Below are 20896 nucleotides of genomic sequence, written 5' to 3'. Positions count from 1 at the left end.
CAGTGTGTGTGTGTGTACACTGAGTGAAAATTTCATTAATGAGAAATACATTTTGTTATATGACAAATAATCTAAGATAAGCAAACAAGTATGTGTTTGCTTCATATTTAGTAATGCAGGCATATGGTTAGTATTATAGGAGCTGCCACGAATTATGTTAATTTGTAACATAGTGAAAAGTAGAATTAAATTAAGTAATAAACTGGCTTACCATATATTCTAATTCTTAGGAAATGACACGGAAATATTATATGTATATAATAAATTAATTTATGTTGTTTACCTTAGTATTTCTATTTTTATATAATGAAACTTGTGGTGAATTCATCAAAAAAACACACGTACTAACCACACTGATAAGTTACCTGGCATTTATGAGATCCCATGCTCCTGCAATTTGTCTTACTCTGGACAGATAGGTAGATCTGTTCAGAAACACATCTCAGAACATCAAGACCGCATTCGTCTTTTCAAACGGCAGAAATCTGGTCTCTCTCAACACAGAGTTGAAAACCCAAACCATAGGATCCATTGGGAAAAGTCGAAACTTTTACATAAATCTTTATATAAACATGAACATTTATATAAAGGAAGTGTTGAATCCCTACTACACAGACCAAATTTAAACTGCAACGACGTTCTTACTGTTCCTCAAGTATGGGAAATTGTCATACAAAATTGTGCAAAATAGTCTCTTTATATATGTTTTTTTTTTTTTTTTTTTTTGTTCAGTTATATTTTAATTTACTTCTTTAACATATTACTGCACGCATATTGAGATTCCATTGTAATCATGCGCCCTAACTGTATGTTATTCCTAGTATTATTTGAATTACTGTACTGAGGATGTCCCAAGATACTTGGGATGAAATATTTATGTATTAAAACTTATCGCTGTGGTTAGTACGTGTGTTTTTTAGTGATGAATTCAACACATGTTTCATTATATAAAAACATCTTATTCTTCATGGGGAAACTGACAGCACAGAAGACCGACTTACTAGGCAAACTTCGATTAAAACAGGGTAAGCTACGTGCTAGAATCTCTTTTTTAAAAAAGTGCAGAAGCGATAAACTCATTCCAACTTTTGAAAAGAAGTCATCAAATCTCCAGGTGCCCATAAAATCTATCAGAAAGCTAGCCATTCCTTACTACTTAATCAGTTATGAGTTGCTAAGCATGAATTGGCAACAAATAATTTAAAAATTATGGAACTAGAAGCAGAATTATCAAATACGTTAGATCAAGATCTGCTACAATTGATTATAAGTGTCTCAAAAAATTCGGGGGTAAAAGCAATATTAATCTACATAATAAATACCTTAACTTGCTAAATCGATCTAAGATGATCATTAACAAATTGCCAACGGAAAAATGTGTAGTCAACTTATCTAACCATCCACTAACAACAGACGAATTAAATGTTCTAGCAAGAAACATCAGCATTCTTTCCAGTACTGAAGCCAAGAGACTTCGTTTCGAGGTAGCGAAAATAATCTATGATGCCAAACCTTCGGACTTAAATATCCCACCATCAGAATTGAAAGCTCTTACCTCCTTAAAACGTAATAAAAACATAATCATTACAAGAGCTGACAAAGAAAATACCACTGTGGTTCTTGATACCAATTCATAGGATTGAAAAATGAATTTACTACTCCAAGATCGTAATACTTACACCAAACTGGATTATGATCCTACAAAACATCAACTCAGGAAATTAAATATGTTACTTGATGAAACCTCCTCCTTAGATGAAGAAACAATTAAAAAACTCAAGACATACCGTGCTAAAACCTCCTAGAATTTATGGCTTACCTAAGCTTCACAAGGTTAATGTTCCACTCAGACCCGTTGTAGATTCTATTAGCAGTCCGACTTACAAGTTATCAAGATTCTTATCTAACCTTCTCCATCCTCACATAGGCCACTCAGCCTCTTCAATCAAAAATTCCATAGTTTCACGCAAAATTAAAGACATTCAACTGTTAAAAACTGACTTGTTAATTAGCTTCGACATTGTCTCCCCCTTCACTAACATTCCCTATAAAGAAACAGTAGAATTATTAATGATATAGTTGAATTATTCAAATTTGTTATTACATCCGGTTACTTCACTTGGAAAGGTAAAATTTACAAGCAAGAAGGAACAGCAATGGGGTCTCCTTTATCACCAAACTTAGCAAACCTGTTTCTAGAACACCTGGAAGAAAAAATTTTTGCTTTTGAACCCAAACCAAAAATTTGGCTACGATATGTCAACATCTTTGCAGTCTGGGATCATCCCGAATATGAATTACACCTGTTTCTAGATAAAATAAACCTTCTTCACCCTCACATCAACTTTATGCTAGAAAAAGAATCCCCACAGGGTATCAAAGAAAAGAAGACAGTTCCATCGCCACATCTGTCTATCGCAAGCCTACATTTTCAGGTTGCTATATTCACAATTCTTCCGCTCATCATCCATCTCATAAATTTGGGATCATTAAATCACTAGTTACCAGAGCACACAAATTCGGCTCCTCAGAAGAAACTCTAAACCAAGAACTAGAAATAATAAAAAATACAGCCATACTAAATGGATATAATCTTAAAACAACTCAAAAATTCATCAGTCACTTCCCTAGACATCAACCTAGACAAGAAGAAGCCCATAGGATTCCCATACCCTATGTCAAAGGCATCTCCAAACATCTTTCAAAAATTATGAAGAAATACAATTTTGCCACTACTTACAAACCCATCAACCAGATCTATAACTTGTTACCTTCTCCTAAGGACAAACTCTCACCTCTAATGTTACCTGGTGTTTATGAGATCCCATGCTCCTGCAATTTGTCTTACTTTCGACAGACAAGTAGATCTGTTCAGAAACGCATCTTGGAACATCAAGACCACATTCGTCTTTTCAAACGGCAGAAATCTGGTCTCTCTCAACACAGAGTTGAAAACCCAAACCATAGGATCCATTGGGAAAAGTCGAAACTTTTACATAGATCTTTATATAAACATGAACATTTATATAAAGAAAGTGCTGAAGCCCTACTACACAGACCAAATTTAAACCACAACGACGTTCTTACTATTCCTGAAGTATGGGAAATTGTGATACAAAATTGTGTAAAATAGTCTCTTTATATATGATTTTTTATTTTTTTCAGTTATATTTTAATTTACTTCTATAACATGTTACTGCATGCATAGTGAGATTCCATCGTAATCATGTACCCTAACTGTATGTCATTCCTAGTATTGTTTGAATTACTGTACTGTGGATGTCCCAAGATACTTGGGATGAAATATTTACGCATTAAAACTTATCACTGTGATTAGTACGTGTGTTTTTTAGTGATATTCTATGCCAAACGCTTGTGACAATCGCTGTATTAACAGCAGCCATTTTGTCACTTGAGTTTCATTTTGAATCTTGTAACAGACATGTGCATTAGTTGTTTTTAGAACAGCTGTCGCTGGGCAACAGGAACACTAGGAAGCAAAGAGTAGGTAAGCAAGGAAGGATAGAGCCAGAAGGGTCTAATAAATTACCAAGTTCTCTAATCTCCAGAAAGTTTTATTTGCATCTTTAATTACTCCCTAAGGATACAGAATTCTGAATTAAATAACTGAAAGATAGTAAAATGTATGAGCATGCTCACAGATTAATGAGAATATTTTGTGCTTAATGAAAAGTGATATTTCAAGTATTAATAAGGAATCTGCAGAAAAGTTTCTTTTATGAGAAGTGTATTTGGAACTGCTCAATTAAATGTATTCCTATTGTTTGAGCGATTATTCGTCATGCCTACTTCAGAAAAATGAGGAAAAGATGCATTAAGAAAACTTGCTTACAGAAATATGCAAGCATATTAGGTGAGGCTTCAACTTTGTATTCAAAGAAAAATGAGCGATAAAGCAGAGTGAATGAATGAGCAAAATCAATAAAATAAGTGCTACCAAGGAAATTCTCATACGGCTAAGAAAAACTACAGAATTTTCATCTGAATGATGTGCTTAATCTGTTATCTATAGTGCTTAATATTATTTCTCAGTAATGAATTTAACTGAGAGATTATGAGAAATCATTGAGCTCATGCTGAGTAATTCTTAGAATCACCATTTAATTATTTGTATGTCTTAGAGAAGTGAGAAATTAATTTAGTACTTTTAATTCTATAAGGAATGTTCAATCTCCTTAGAAAAATATAGTGAAGTACTAAAAATTTGTATCTATTATATATATTTATATTTTTACAGTAAATATTTTATTTTATTTTGTTTTATACTAGAGCTTCATTCTTTGAATACACACATGTTGATCCCTGAAGACAACATCAAGCATCCACATCGCGAATACAAATCTAAAACATTCTAACCTACTAAAATAAATTATATTATTATTATTATTATTGTTGTTGTTGTTCCGGGAAACTCCAAGGAGTCGACAGACTCATCGAGGGAGGCCCTAACATCATGTCAAGAACAACTATTCAACATTCACACAGTATCTATCATACCTTGCCTTGAACTCATTCACAGTCGTAGCACCCACAACAGACTCTGGAAGCTTATTCCACTCATTTACCACTCTCCAAGTAAAGAACCTAGCTCTAACACCCTTGTCAACCACGCTCTTGCCCAGCTTCCATGCATGGCCCCTAGTCCTCCCACCACCAGTCATATTTTCAAAAATATCTTCTGGATCAATCTTATAAAAACCTGTCAGTAATTTGAATGTCTCAATCATATCACCCCTCCTTCGCCTATCGTCCAATTTCTGCAACCCACAAATCTTCAACCTATTCTCATAAGGTTCATTCCACAGACCTGCTATCATCTTGGTCACTCGTCTCTGGACCCTCTCCACTTCCTCCCCATCACGAAGAAACCCTGGTGCCCATAGCTGGGCACAGAAGTCCAGATGGGGTCTTATCAAGGCTCGATACAGAGGAACAACAACTTGTTCGTCTCTGCATGTTAAAGTATTTTTCAGAAGCCAAGTGATTTGGTGAGCTGTTTTAGTTACTTTTGCAATGTGTCCCCTAAACTTTAACTCCCTATCCACCAACACTCCCAAATCCCTGGCCTCATCAAATATTGTTATTTATACTCCACAACTCACCATCAATATACACACACACACACACACACACACACACACACACACACACACAGGAATACTCGATTATTGTTGCCACAAAAAAATATCGCAATAATCGAATCGTGATAATCGGGATAAATAATGCATGTAAAATGGTTGATCACTGCCAAGGATTTTTCAAATCTATTAAATAAATTTTATATATGAAGTAATGAAGTAAAAAAGAAATGTGTTAAACGTGTTAAGTAAAAAATGAAGGTTCATTTAGAAAAACAAAATTATTCTTTAATCTTTATTTATATATAAGGAGCACATACACTACATACAATTATTCTTTCTTGGATAAAAATTGGTGTAGAGTTGTCTGGTGGAATTTTTTCTTTCTTTTTTCTTCGTATAAAACTCAGTAGCAACGGATGGAATTTTCAATTTCCTGATGAACTTTCATTGATCGCTTGAGATTAGGATCGCCGTGCAAGATTTTTTCTTTAAAAGTTTCAGCAATTCTACACATTTCGTCCATTTCTTTGAGGGTAAATTCCTTCGGTGCCACGTCAATTTGTTCGTCATTATCATCTATTTGAGCATCATAAGCACGTTCTCTCTTGAGGTTAAGTCTTCATCATCAAGCTCCTTATCATGTGACTGAAGCAGGTCCTGAACATCACCTTTTTCAATTTCTGTTAGTCCTAGATCGAAGCCAAGCTTAGTTATGTCATTGATAATATGGGTTACTTCATTTTCAAATCCTTTAAAATCATTTGCACAATGAGGAATAATCCTTTGCCACGTCGCTCTCAGGTTGCTAGACGTTACTTCACTACATGCTTCCTTGACATTCTCAATGCAATTTTTGATGTTGAATGCCTTCCAGAATTCTGTCAAAGTCATAGCTTCAACTTCAACATTGTTAAGTTCTGAATGAAACTAAAATTGGATTAATTTACGTTTCATTCAGACTTAACATGAGGTTACATTTTGAATCAATTATTGATATATCAGAATATACTAAACTCTTGTAAATTACTAAAATATTACTAAACTGAGAATCTTTCATTTATTTTGTTATAACGTAAAGTATTATCATCATCATCATCAAATTTCTGACATATACCCTTAAGGGGTGTACAGAATATGATAGTACTACATGAAAAACTTACATCATTACTAACTCCCTATCTACAATTTTCCTCCAAGTCAATCTGTTACCTGTCAAGACTCCAACATTATCATATTTTATATTTCTATCTACTAAGGCTTTTTACTGTATCAATCCACCTATATCATAGTCTTCCTCAGTCATTTTCATGCCAAACTGGCAGAGAACACGTGTTTTGCTAATCTTTCCTTGCGCATTCTGTTTAAGTGACATACCAACTGAGATTAGCTCTGCTAATATGCGTGGATAGGCTTATGTGTTCATCAGACATGTTGTAATAGATTTAACGGTATTGACATACCGTAAAGTATTATGAATTGCTAAATTGCTTAAATCTTATTGCTTAAGTGTAAGTACTTATAAATTGCTGGGAGAAAGAGAACACATGCAACAAAGAGTACAGAGTGCACCCTTTTCGTAAGCAAGTAGTCCCCCCCCACACACACACTCATGCATTCTGAGAATCACGCTAAGGATTCCGTGTGTGGCGCTCAGTACTGGATGACGTGAAGTGATGCTGAAAAAATGGGAGGAGAAATCTATGACGTAGTGTTAACGTGTGGTGTGCAATTTAAAAAGTCGCGCAGTGCCAGAAAAAAATTTTTTCTTACTCTTAGGCTTATGCTCTCTTACCTCCAGGTCTCGTGTGGTCTTGCTATTGTGTGTGGAGCCTCCTCATGGCATCCCCTCGTTCCCCGTGGATTCGAGATAATGACTAAGGAACTTTGCCGCGGATTTCCCAAAAATTTACCAATCGGCAACCAGCCTAGCAGAAGATATTCACCGATGCTTACAGAGATTTCGTTACGATGTTGAGCCAGTTCACCAAAGAATAACGTATACTTATTTTTGGAGGCAGAAGCATGTGGAGATCGAACCCTTGAAGAATGCCTCAGAAAAAGCAGAAGGAACGTGGAGTCGAAAGTATTTGTCCTGATGAGATATGTGAGGTGGCCAAATAGTTTCCCCAGCAACTGGTAACGTACTGTCTAGTTTTTTATGTAAATGTGTACTAGAAGGATATCTGTAAATTTCAGGAAGGACTCTAGGAATTGTGTCTTTTAATGATAGAATAAGTTATGAGAATTTTGTGAGAGAAATTGTATGAGAGCACATGAAGCTACATTAGTAATTCAGTTAACAAATGTCTTTAATATTGATGAATAAGTGTGATCTTTCAAATATAAGTCGTAAATCATAAATGAAGTTCTTTGTCATACATGCTAAGATCATGGTATGATCTTAGAGATATAGAGAATCTGAGATATTAGTGCTCATTCCTTAGCAATTGCAGATTACTTAATCAGAGTGTATTCATAATGTGTAATATGTGTCAATTGAATTAAATGTTTTGTTCTTTTTGTTTAACTGATGACTTGCCTGATTTTCTTCTCTGTTGCACTTGCTCATAAAATATGGACCACAGTGGGAGATTAATTTATGGTGAGGCTACGACTGCAAACGTAACCTATAGTAATATAAGATTGTAAGCTAAACTGTTTCTGGTTCACTGATTCTACATTCTTTGTTAATCTAGGATTCGGGGTGGCACAGTGAAAAATAAAGTTTCCCTGAATCCGAAAAAGGAATTAGAACCAGTGTAGAGACAAGGGAGTTGGCATTGACCATTAATATTCCATTTGTTCCCCAAACCACTAACATCATTCTTATATGTAAAGATCGGCCAAGAGAAATATAGACGTTAAGAGAATAAAGTCTTACTAGAGAACGATTTTACTAAGGGCACAGATACAAGTGCAATATAAGTGTAATTAAGATTTAAAGAGAACAATACGTAAGATAAATAAAGGAAAAATTAAATTTTACAATGGCGACATAGAAAAAGGACAAGACAATAGAAATAAACACAAAAGGAAATTAAAATTTTACAATATGCCTTAAAGGATGCGATTACACCTTGATCCATTGGCTGGATGATGGAAGTGGTATCAGGTGGTAAATAAATAACTTTTACATTTTTGCACAAATCATTCAGTGCTGCTGGATGACTAGGTGCATTATCTAATATCAACAAGATTTTAAAATCAAGATTTAATGACTTGCAGTACCTTTCTGCTTCAGGACAAAAACAGTTTTTAAACCAATCCTCAAAAATAGTTTTTGTCATCCAAGCTTTTCTATTGAATCTCAAATGAACAGGGAGAAAATTATTATCTAAACTTCTAAGCGGGTGAGGATTTTGTGAACGATAAATAAAGAGAGGCTTCATCTTGTAATCTCCAGAAGCATTGCCACATAGTAAAAATGTTACACGCTCCTTCGAAACCTTGTAGCCAGGCTGTGATTTTTCATTTTTCGCTAAAAATATTTTAGTGGGCATTTTTTTTCCATAATAAGCCTGTTTCGTCAGCATTAAATATCTGAACATCGGTATAATTTCCTTCTTCAATGATCTGTTGCAATTCACCAGGAAAACTAGCTGCTGCTTTTTCATCGGCACTTGCAATTTCACCTTGTACACGAATACTATGAATGCTCAATCGCTTTTTGAATCGATCAAACCACCCTGAACTTGCAGATAAAGTTTCTTCCACTACTGACGCGAATCATTTTTGCTTTCTAATTGTTTTCTTTTTAAAGTTTCAAACATATTCAATACTTTTGTTTTTATAGTCATTTGACTAAGAGGAATTCTCTTTTGGTTACAATCTCCTATCCACACTGACAATAGCATTTCCATTTCAATCATAAGATGGCTTCTGTTTCTCATGGTTTGGGACGCAGACAAGGTCGATGCATTTTGTCCTAGTTGCTTATAGTTTGCAGTGTGGGCTAAAATATGGTGAACAGTTGATTCATTTAGACCGAACTCTCTTGCAATTTTGGCTTTGGTTATGCCTGCTTCATACTTATTTATCATATGCAACTTATCTTCTAAGCTGATCACTCTGCATTTCTTCTTGATAGCTGTAGACTTGATATCATCCTTGTTTCTTTTAGCATTCATTGTAGGGATAAATAAGAAGAGAAATAAATATCCACATGTACTTCAGGCAAAGGCGGACAGTTACTGGTGAGTGGTGAGCAGCGCCGTCAGATAAAAACGAAACGCTACAAGAGAGCGATACCTGGAGAGTGGCGACTCGAACTGGTTGCATATGTAGTGGGCTACATCTCGCAGCCGCGATAATTCGAATTTGGAATGCAATAATTGGAATTTTGGTATCAAATTACAAACCGCGATAAATCGAGAATCGTGATAATCGAGGTATTCCTGTATAAATATGTGTGTGTGTGTGTGTGTGTGTGTTGGATATAAGTGGGAAATAATATACATGGAACATTCAAGCACTCTCTTTCAAATATAACAAATATAGGTCTTATTGCTGATCTCCAGAATTTCATTACCTCAACTGTAGACAGATTCTCAACTTTCGAATATAGTTCTCACTGTGACTAAACGTTCTCTGTGCTGTTCTTTAATAATCACAACCAACATTTATGATTGAAAATTCAATTCTCTTGTCTCAAAGCAAAGTGCACCTTATACTGCTCCAAAATAACTGGGTAGTAAACTTCTCAGGGTGCCTGTTAAGTCAAAAGTGAAACCTATATGAAAATTATGTTCTTTCAAAAGAATATAATTTCAACATAGTTCCTAAAAGGATACATTACTTAGATTTCCTCTTCAACATTGAATGGAACTTATTCACTCTATCTAGTGAGGATACTAATAAACTTCATCTGGAAATTTCATCTGTTCCTAGTTGAAATGAAAGCATTACAATCCTTAAGACGCAACATTCATCTCATTAAAACTGAACTCTTTACTAGATGAAGTTGTAAGTCTCAATGGAGATACCATAGAAAAGCTTAGAAGTTATTTTTCTAGAATCCCTAGGTTCTATGGTTTACCCATGATACATACAAGAAAGACATTCCTCTTTGTCCAATTATTGACTGCACAGATTCCTCTACTTACTGAATAGCCAAATTTTTAGCCAATATACTGGAAGCTCAGGTTGGCAACTCCTGCTCATTTATAAAAAATACTTCCAATTTTCTAGATAAAGTAAAAAAGTTTCTACAATCCACTGATATAATCATACTTAGAATACAGTATGTGAAGAGAGAGAGATATACAATCTCTCACATAATCTCTTCACATAGAACCTCTCTTCACAAACATTCCTCTTGAGAATACACTACCTCTACTTTCAGAAGCATTTCAACAGGATAAATTGAAATTGTTTGACTTAATGCACTCCAGATATTTTATTTGTATGAATAAGTTTTACAGTCAGTTAAAGGAACCGCAATAGGAAGTCCACTCTACCTTACACTTGCTAACTTTTATTTAGAATTTGGAAGACATTCTTTTCTTATCTCCATACATCCTCAGCCCTCATTTTGGGTTCATTATATAATGATATTTTTGCTATCTAGCCCCCAGAATGAAGACACGTTACCAACTTTTTTTTTAAAAGAATATAAATACTCTACATCCACAAATTAAATTTACTGTTAGATCTGAAATAGGCGACTTCAAATTTTACATGACGTCACCATTCCAGAATCTAACAATTAACATAAAATATATATGCATACTTATCTTTTAGTGCAGTGTAACTATGTTTTTTTTTTGTAACAACATCTTGTATGATAAACTGTGAATTATGTGAATTTAAATTAATGTATCTATATGTCTAGCATGAATGTAAGTCAGCAAAAGGGGCAGATATGAGAGAAATCATTAGTGAAATATTATAAATGAAAGAATGCGTATTATTCAGCAACATAGGGCAAAGATCGCCCTAATGCTATAAGAGCAGCGTAAGCACCCGCGGGCATCACATCTGAGAAGACATCATGACGCATAGTTCCCGGAAACAATAAGTCCCGTATGTTGATCGGTGAAGTCACCCAGCCTGAGACTAATGGGTGAGATGATAAGAGAAATTCAAACTCAGAAAGGTGGCACTCTAGGGGAGCGAATAAAACCCGCGACACGGACATAAATCACCCCCGTTTTTTCTTGTTACTGGATTTCTCTTCGCGTGCTCCAAGAGTTCATCGCAGTTCAGCTTTCATTTTTGAGGGCTGACTTACGATAGGATCCAGCATGACACCGCAGCAGATTTCAGCAAGATCGACCGTGGGTCATAATGAGAAGGTCATCGACGTAAAACCTTAGCAGAGAGACAGCGCCCAGCTCAGGCAAGTACGTGTAACCCACGTGGTGATAAGATCGAGACAACCAGAATCGAAACAAAGAAGGAAGGATGGAAGAAAACCGAAAAAGAATAGATAAGTACTCTCACTTGTTCTAGTCCCCTTTTGAGAATTGACTAACAGTGTTAAGAGAATGCAACCTAAAATTTGTAAAATGGAAGAAAGAATGAAAAACTAAAATTTATGTAAATGACTATGCTTTTGAAATGAACTTTAAGAACTTTCAGTTAAATAGAGATTCTGTCGTAATTAATCCGAGAAAGATTATAAATGTGCTAAAATGCCTTAATGTCCAATCGAGCTGTAATTAAGAATGTATTATATGTTGAGTTATTGAATTTGCTAACATTTTGAAGTCAATGCATAATGGTTTTAAGAGTGAGAGAGTGAATGAATGGTAGAAGTTTAAAATTAGATTTGATAACCACTTTAACTTGTATGGCATTATATAATGAGTTTAATATATATTTTGATTCCTTACTTACATGTGTTTCTGATCATGATGACTGACCCTGACCCTTCATAAAATTTCGAACCTGTGATTGTGTGTGTGTGTGCGGGAATACCCCAATTGAAAATAGTAGGGCATGACTGCAAATAAATTAAAATAAGCCAGAGAACCCAAAGCTTTCTAAGAATTCAATTAGCATTATTAGTGGCACCTGATATTCTATGATTACCCTAAAGGCTGAGTTTATCTCTAACCTTAAGGTCCAGGCTGACGCAGAAAAAAAAAAAAATTTTTTTTTTCTCGTAGAATTCAGGGAACAGGTAATTTCTGGTGGCCCTTAAAAGGTTAAATTACGTAAAAAAAGGTATAAGAGAAGCGAGACATAACATTAAGATTAATATTAATGAAGATCACATAACAATGGTGCAACCAAAGAGGTACATGAGATAGAATTTGATATAGCGGCTGAAGTAGGAAAGGATAAAGTCAAATATATTGCCTCGATATATCAATATCAGAGATATACAAACGTAACATTACTATGGAAACGGAAAGAGACAACAAGTTGTCCTTTTTAGATATTCTACTCCTTTGTTCACCATCAGATGAATTAATTACTTCCATCTATCAAAAGTCTACTTTCACTGGACACAACATTCAACAGCAATCAGCTTACCATCCATCACAGAAGATTGGAATTATAAAATCTGTATCGCAATGTGCTCATACTATTTCTTCTATGCCTCAACTATTACAGCAGGACCTGTTAAACATCAAATGATATGAAATTCAATGGCCTCTCAGAAAGGACCATGCATCAACTTTTTAATTCCTATAATCCTAGCTTAAATAACATCGGGAACAGTACACCGAGTTCCAATTCCTTGCATTTCTGGCATCTCAAAACCCATTTCCAGAATTCTTAACAAATACAATTTAGTGGCCACTTTTCTTCCTATCAACAAATTATTGGCATGGTTTCCATCTTCAAAAAATAAACAGCTTCCTCTAGCTATTTGTTTTTCAATAATGAAAAGACACAAGCTGCCATATTGAAAAGAATTATAAAACTGGAGGAAAACTCACAAACTTTATTAGCATAGAATTTTCACCTAAATATCACATGCATCATCAGCACAAGATCACAAAAAAAAAAAACAATTAAACATTAAATTTTAAAAAAGTTCCACTTAAGTAGCTGATGTAAGATAACTAAAAAAGATCAATAATTTTCTAACTTATTTTTTTTTTAAAAAGTATATATATTTAAACGAAATAAAGTTAGGAAAGATTAGCTGGCTTAAAAAGTACTATCTTCCACAAAGGGAATAGACAGAGACCATCGGATCTGTTTTAGTTAGGAGACAGTGAAGTAAAGTTACTTGCTGCTTCAACTAGAACTGCTACTTATATAAAAAAAAACACTTGGGATTTTAAAAAAATTTCTGATCTTCATTTGGATGCTTCAGAGATGATTAGTTTAGATGTTGTATTCTTGTTGACTTATGTACCTTTATCTGATACCACTGAATTACTTCAACAAGAATTTCCTTCAGATATTGATAAACTATTTCATTACCTGTTAAACTCTTTTGTAATACATTCTGGTTATTTCTCCTTTAAAAACAAATTATATCAACAAATCGAAGGAACAGCCATGGACATTTCTCCTAATACTGCCAACTTTTTCATGGAACACTTTGAGCAACATATTTTTATATGTTGCTCAGATATGTGGATGATATTTTTGTAATTTGGAATGGCTCTTCCTCAGAGTTACAGCAGTTTCTTTCTCAATTAAATACACTTCATTCCAGGATCCAATCTGCCTTAGAAAAAGAAGAATGAAATAAGCAATTTGCCTTTTTAGATCTTTTAATTCTTTATCAACCAGATGGTTGCCTACATTTTAATTATACAGACTGTTACATCCATGCTGAATCTCATCATCATCATCCTAGTCAAGAGGCTGGAACTATTAAAACATTAGCATTTCATGCTCATTCTTTATGTTCTTCAGTTGAACTGTTACAGAAAGAATTACAACATATTAATTCCATCTTTTTATCTAATGGTTTTAGCAATTTTTTTATCAAGAGAGCTTTTAAGAATGTCTCCCCTGACCATACTTCTGACAATGCCTATGATACTTAGGCAAAAATTCTACACTCAAGTTTTTTACATGAGTTTTCCTCCAGTTTTATAATTCTTTTCTCCTCTAGCTCTTCCTGGTGTCTACCAAGTTCCTTGTAACTGTCATCATTCTCATTCTGAACAAACTGAACACTGTAGAAAAGAGAATGCTAATCTTACATTACAACAGTAAATTTGAAAAATTTGGCTTGGCATAGCACAGAACAGATACAGACCACAACATCCTATGGTTGAAACATGCTTACTTCATCGATGTAAGTATGCATTTGAATAGTGCTAAGTCCTTACTCCACCAACCAAACTTAAATTGGATCAATTCTCTCTCTCTCTAAGATATGGGAGTCTTATTTTAATCACACATCAGCAATTTTTATTTTTTTAAATAGCTAAAGAATTATCAATATCCTCAGTTATACCATTACACTGTTTTATGTATAACATCATGCGCCTCTTATTTTTCAAGATCAATCCATTGTTTGCATTCTACTTTGTTAATTAACTACTGTCACTACTGATGGCTGCTAATATTCAGCCTGATTATTAATATATAGGTGTTAAATAAATAACATTATTTATTTAATATTCAATTAATATTCCATACTACTCAATAAATAATATTATCTCTTGTTTTTTGTGTTAATTGAAGAAATCTCTCATGCCACAAGTACCTCTTAAACAACACTGCATGATCACCGTCACAATCAGGTTGTTTTGCTCTTAGTCTTTGTTCTTGTGAACTTTACTGCTACATCGGACACAGATGGAATAGCCATGACAGGAAGCTCAAGAATGACCATACTTCTGACAATGCAAAGGGTTCACAGGATGTAGACCTTAATTGGACAGTTTACATTTTTTTTTAGAGATACCTGTGGCATAGTATAATTATTAAAAGAACACATAAGACCACAGTAATAACTTTTTTTATTAAAGGTACAATGTGTACCTTCAATAAAAAGTTATTACTGTGGTCTTATGTGTTCTTTTAATAATTAATGGACAGTTTATATATAATGCTTTCCCAGAAGTTGGTAGTTTAGGTGTGTTGAAAGTAAGGATGATATTCCTGGTGGGAACCAGGTGACTATCCCTACACGTATGCATTCACCTCGTGGCTCTCACTCCTTGGTCTGTCATTTCTAAGCAAATCTCTTTGTCAGGAACATCAAGGAGATCCCACTCTGATATTACTCTTCAAGAATATTTCATTATATTAATGCTCACAAAACTGATAGATGTTGCAAAAAGGAGTTTCTCTTATTGTGTCCGAGTTGTTTCTACAAGAATGTCCCCTGAATGGAGTTTATTCACTGACTTTGGTGATCCTACCATCCTTATCAAACTCTTCGGGATGAAGAAGGGTGACATTTTCCCAAGTGAATGTTCTTCAGTTCAGCGTGATATTAAAAAGGCTGGTATGTTTATTGCTGTCTCTGATACTTTTTTGTTTCTTCATTTTGCTTTCAGTTGATGTTACAGTGATTTCTGGATATGGTTGGGACTTGTTGAAGACTCCTGAGGATGAAAATTTACTGATTCTCAAAGGGAATTGTTTCAGTAATGATAGAGCTCCCTACCCACCATGGAGCCAAACATGAACACTGTAATCCAGCAAGTAATGATTCTGCTGAGGAGTGGAACAGCACGGCTACCCTGGATGCCATACCAGCACTACAGCTTGCGACTTCAATCCCATTTCCTGACCACTGAGAAGGAGACTTACTCCATCACCAATGACCCTTGCAGCCATGCTTGCATGCTAACCAAGCAATTCTGGTATGGCTATCCATGACCACCTTTCTTGCCAAAGTAGTGCAAGACTAACAGGATTTCCCCCTTTCTGGATATCCATGGCTCACACCACATGGCAAACACAGCAGCAGATATTGGATCCTAGTGATAGTGGCATAGAAGATAGGATAGTAATATAGACTTGGGAGATATACAGCAAGAATATGGGAAGAAAAGCATAGAGAAAGAATAAGAATGAAAAGGCCAGTACCATTATGAGGTAATCCCCTCCACCATGAACAGGAGTCTCACATGGAGGGGCTCCTTGACATACCTGTTTATCAAGTTTCATGTTCATGTAATTACATACTTTGATAAAACAGGAAGACAGGTTGAGAAACATATTTCAGAACATCAGAGTCAATATTCAGCATATTAATCCATATATATATATATATATATATATATATATATATCTGTTCTGGCTCAGGATGGAATGACATTTGCCACAGGATTCTTTCAAACAATACCAAATTATTACATAATAGTATTTAAAAATATGAACACTTAAAGTTCTGAAGCACCATTACATCAGCCAAACTTAAATCATAATGGCCACCTTTCGATTCTAAAAGTGTGAGAAATTGTGATCCTCAACGTTGAAATAATCCTACCCCATTTCTTGCAATGTATTTCTTTTAGAACAGCATTGCAATCTATGGAGTTTTGTTGGAACTTTTTTTTTTTTTTGGTAGTTTGTTGTAGTGATAGTTAGCATTCACTATAATGAGAGGTTACTGCAATAATGCACAATTAAGATATCTTGTGCTGAAAGTAGACTAACTTGCAAGCCAACACATATTATCACATTTTCAAAGGTTTGGTTTAACAAAAATGAAATAACTACCTCGATGGTTTAACCAGGGTTTACAAAAATACAAATCACTTATTTGATTTACAATATGCTATAACTATCCTTAGTGCTATATACTACACAAATTTCTGGGCCAAATGGTAGACAGCCGCAGAAGCATGCAATCAATACAAAACTGGAAAATATATCTTCAACAGAGTATACAACTCATCCAATTATCAAATTAATAAATTCAAACATATTACTGGTAAAAATTAATTTTTAAGTAATTTACCTTTGTGGTTCTGTCCATTCATGATCTAAACAGAAATCAGGAGCTAATGGATCAATTAGATCAAAGGCAAAGTAATTCTGCATTGGAGAATGAGGAGTGGCAGGTGTCCACGTTTGTGCGGATGGGGGTGTGAAAGATAACCGATGATTAGTGGTGCTCGTTGTTAAAGGTGACTGTGAACGACTGGGGAAGAAAAAAAGATCACTTAACAATGAAAAGTTGTAAATCATAAAATAATTTGTAATCTCAAGAAAGGTGCATTATTGAGTGAATGCTGCTTATATAGTCTTAATTATCTTGAAAATATTAAATCATTTAACGTGAAAAGCCAAACTTAAAAAATCTAGATGAAACACATTTATGATGTTTTATTTATAACCATTAAAGAATTTTGAAAATATTCCTGGATAACAAACAGGAAGCTGGCTCTGATGGAATTCCATCTACTACGCTCAAGAGATGCATACCTGTTATGACCCTTCAAGAGGACTACACACATATCACAGTAGTGAGCCAAAATGAAAGGAAACACACAGGGTTCACAATCAGATTATGTAAGAAAGGTTCACTCCTTTTGTGAGATTTTCAAAGTGAGAACAATCTTGTAACAATAAAGACCATAACCGTCTAGGTTAGACTACTATACATACAATTTATATATAATTGATGCATTACATATTCAACATATTCTTCTTCTTCAAATATTTTTCTCTTACTTATTTACAATAAGCAGGAATTTAAAGTTTTTCTTCAGCTAACTCCAGAAAACAAAGAAAAAATTGTTCACAAAGGCACTTCCTTCCTTCATTCCTGCTCTGTTATAGTTTTGTGTGCTATAAACAATAAATTGCACAATAATCACAGTAATTAACTTTAATAAAATGAAAGTACAGATATTTCATACTGAAAATAATAGTACATCATCATGTGCAGAAACAAGCAAATCAAAGGAACCAGAATACAAAGTACACATACAGCAGTCGGTGGTTTACCAATTAAAAACTGTTACCGTGTGCTAGAAATTAATATTAATAAATATTAGTAAAATATTATTAAAAATTATTTTTGATTGTTACATAAAATTAGAATCTCCCAAACTTTTGGGGGAGAGAGAGAGATAATCGTTCCGATTCAGATTTGGCCAATGACAAAGGGCTTTGCAACTTTCTTTGATTTTTTTTTTTTAAATTCTTTTTTCCACAGAACGGCCTGTCTGCCCAAAGTATGTTAGATTACATTCACAAGGTACTGGTAAATGCCAGCTAATGATAGAGGTGACAGCTAGTCTTTTATAGATGGCAACAAATGAGAAATTTTATGCCATTCTTACATATTGATAGGAAAATATGTAAGAATGAGATGATACTCTTTCAAAATTCTACCAATCAGTTCAGAGATTGGAACCCTGCAGTCTGTTGAAGAATCCTGAAGTACTGGAACATAGGAGTCAATTATCTGCTGGATTTGATTAGGGTTGAAACCATTCAATTCCATTAACGTTGACATCCTTCTTACGTGCACAGCCTCCGGTAATTCATCAACAAGTGTTTATCAGAAACCTATCTTTACTGGCAGATACTATGATCAAAAGTCTGCTCATCACACCTCTCAAAAAATTGGTGTTATCAAATCTTTAATTAACAGAGCACATAAAGTGTGCTCCTCTCCCGCAAGCTTACAACAACATCTTTCTCACTATCAAAATGTTAATGGAATTTAATGGTTACAACCCCAATCAAATCCAGCAGATAATTGACTCCTATGTTCCAACACCTCAGGATTCTTCAACAGACTGCAAGGTTCCAATCCCTTATATTTCTGGTATCTCTTAACCGATTGGTAGAATTTTGAAGTAGTATCATCTCATTCCCACATATTTTCCTATCAACAAAATTTCTCATCTTGCCATCTACAAAAGACAAACTGTCACCTCTATCATTAACTGGCATTTACCAGGGCAAGACAGGCCATTCTGTGTGAAAAAAAAATAATTAATGAACATCAATATTATATCAAATACATGAAACCTCAAAAGTCTTCTGGTACAACATAGTATTGACACTAGACACTAAACAGTGGGATGAAGATAGTCTTCTCCATAGAAGCAGGTTTAAATATGAATGCCTTTTCAAAGAAAGTTGTGAAACCCATTTACATCAGCCAAATCTGAATTGGAACGATTGTTTCTCTCTCCCAAAAGTTTGGGAGATTCTAATCTTAACCATCAAAAATAGTTTTTAATAATATTTTAATAATATTATTTATTAATATTAATTTCTAGCATGCGGCAACAGTTTTTAATCGGTAAACCACCGACTGCTGTATGTACTTTGTACTCCGATTCCTTTGATTTGCTTTGATTCTACACGCTGATGATGTACTGTTATTTTCAGTACAAAATATCTGTACTTTCATTTCATTAAAGTTAATTACCATAGTTATCATGTAATTTATTGTTTATAGTCATACCAGAGGTACCTTTAAAGATTAAAGATTAGTTTTGTGTGTTGTCTTCATATACACAACCTTCCTTAATCACATCATCACATGCTTCTTAATGCAGTCTTCCATGCATTATAACAATACACCATTTCAGATTTACGTACACTGTATGATTCAAAAATCTCACTGTGTGAGAAGTCAGTCATCTTATGTATGAATAGACCATCACCTATCAGTCATGAGTCAGTAACAGTTGCAGAGTCCATTGCCCCTAAATGGCTACCAAAATCATGAAGCAGATGTTCTTACTTCTCATTTTTATTCTCTTTTTCTAGCACTCAGAGGACTCGAATATGATTATGTCATAAATTTTGGTAGAACTCAATCATATGAGGATTCAGTTCCTATGATTGGGTCTTAACAGTACCTCAACTAACATGTGTTGTTCATCATTTATACACTATTAATAACTTAACACGTATAAAACCAAGAGTAATAACTAAAATGGTTTTATAAATGTTAAGTTATCAATTTTAATTATGCCACAGGTACCTCTAAAGATTAATCTTATATACTATATTATACTCAGCTGGCATCAACCCCACAGCATGGAAGCAAGCCCATATACTGTACAGCCAATTCCTAAAAAAATGGTGATCCGCAGATCCACACATCTGGGTGCCATGGAAAGGTTTGGAGAAACTTGTGCTGTTGAACCTTAAGGCATTTCATAAGGTCTGTCATGAAGATGAAGGGTCTCTCAACAACTTACCATCATACGAAATGCCTTCCTCCCTTTGTAATTGGATTGCCAATTTTCTCTCAAATGCAGGTATCCTTCAGGGCTCTGTCATCACACCTACCCTCTTTCTGATTTATATAAAGTGCATCCAGAAAGTAAAGTCCGTTCAGAATTTATCGCCAAATAAGATATGGGAGATGGGTTACGCATGCATGGTAGAATAGAGTGATTGATTAGCTAGCTGTTGGCAATTTTACTTTCATTCCATTATTGTTTATTGTCTTCTACAAATAATTTATAATAAGTACTATGAGGTTTGTGGTGTGATAATTTTTGTTGGTGAAAAAGAAAAAATAATAGTGCAGTAATTCACCACTGACTGTATAATGTTTACAGGCTGTAATGAATAACAATAAGGTTAAGCAATGGTGTCGTTTCCCCAAATCGTCTGTCACCACATTTGGTGAGCCACTGCACTTTTCATCGTGAACACATTGCGTCGTTCTATGCTACCACATATTCAGAACCCCACTCCCATAACTTATTTGGCAGTAAATTCTGAATGAACCTTACTTTCTGGATGCAGCTCATAAATCACTTGATCTCATTGACTATATAGACAGCATGGTGTAGAGACATAAATTCAAAGTTATGGAATAATGTGGATCCAGAATTTCCATAAATATAAAGAATAAAATGGAAGTTTTATTTAACAAGTGCACAGATATATAGTCTGTTAATGGCAACTTATATAATGCTCATATTTAATAGATA

The 20896-nt window shown here is 34.4% G+C and overlaps 1 protein-coding gene across 4 annotated transcripts in view; it reads right to left on the bottom strand.

Annotated features, from left to right (window-relative positions):
• Positions 1-20896, bottom strand: part of shtd (anaphase promoting complex subunit 1) — an 844012-nt gene that overhangs the window by 679456 nt on the left and 143660 nt on the right. For all 4 annotated transcript variants that reach the window (XM_090401046.1, XM_090401047.1, XM_090401049.1 and 1 more), the window contains one exon: positions 16939-17121. In XM_090401046.1, the coding sequence (XP_090257172.1) occupies positions 16939-17121 (183 nt within the window). The remainder of the gene's footprint in view (positions 1-16938; positions 17122-20896) is intronic.

Source organism: Typopeltis vanoorti, chromosome 11 (genome assembly GCF_054136105.1).
Source record: "Typopeltis vanoorti isolate ZY-2024b chromosome 11, IOZ_Tvanoo_1.0, whole genome shotgun sequence".
Classification (NCBI taxonomy): Eukaryota; Metazoa; Arthropoda; class Arachnida; order Uropygi; family Thelyphonidae; genus Typopeltis; species Typopeltis vanoorti.
Note: the sequence above shows the minus strand (reverse complement) of the source record. Positions and strands in the feature narration are given on the sequence as shown.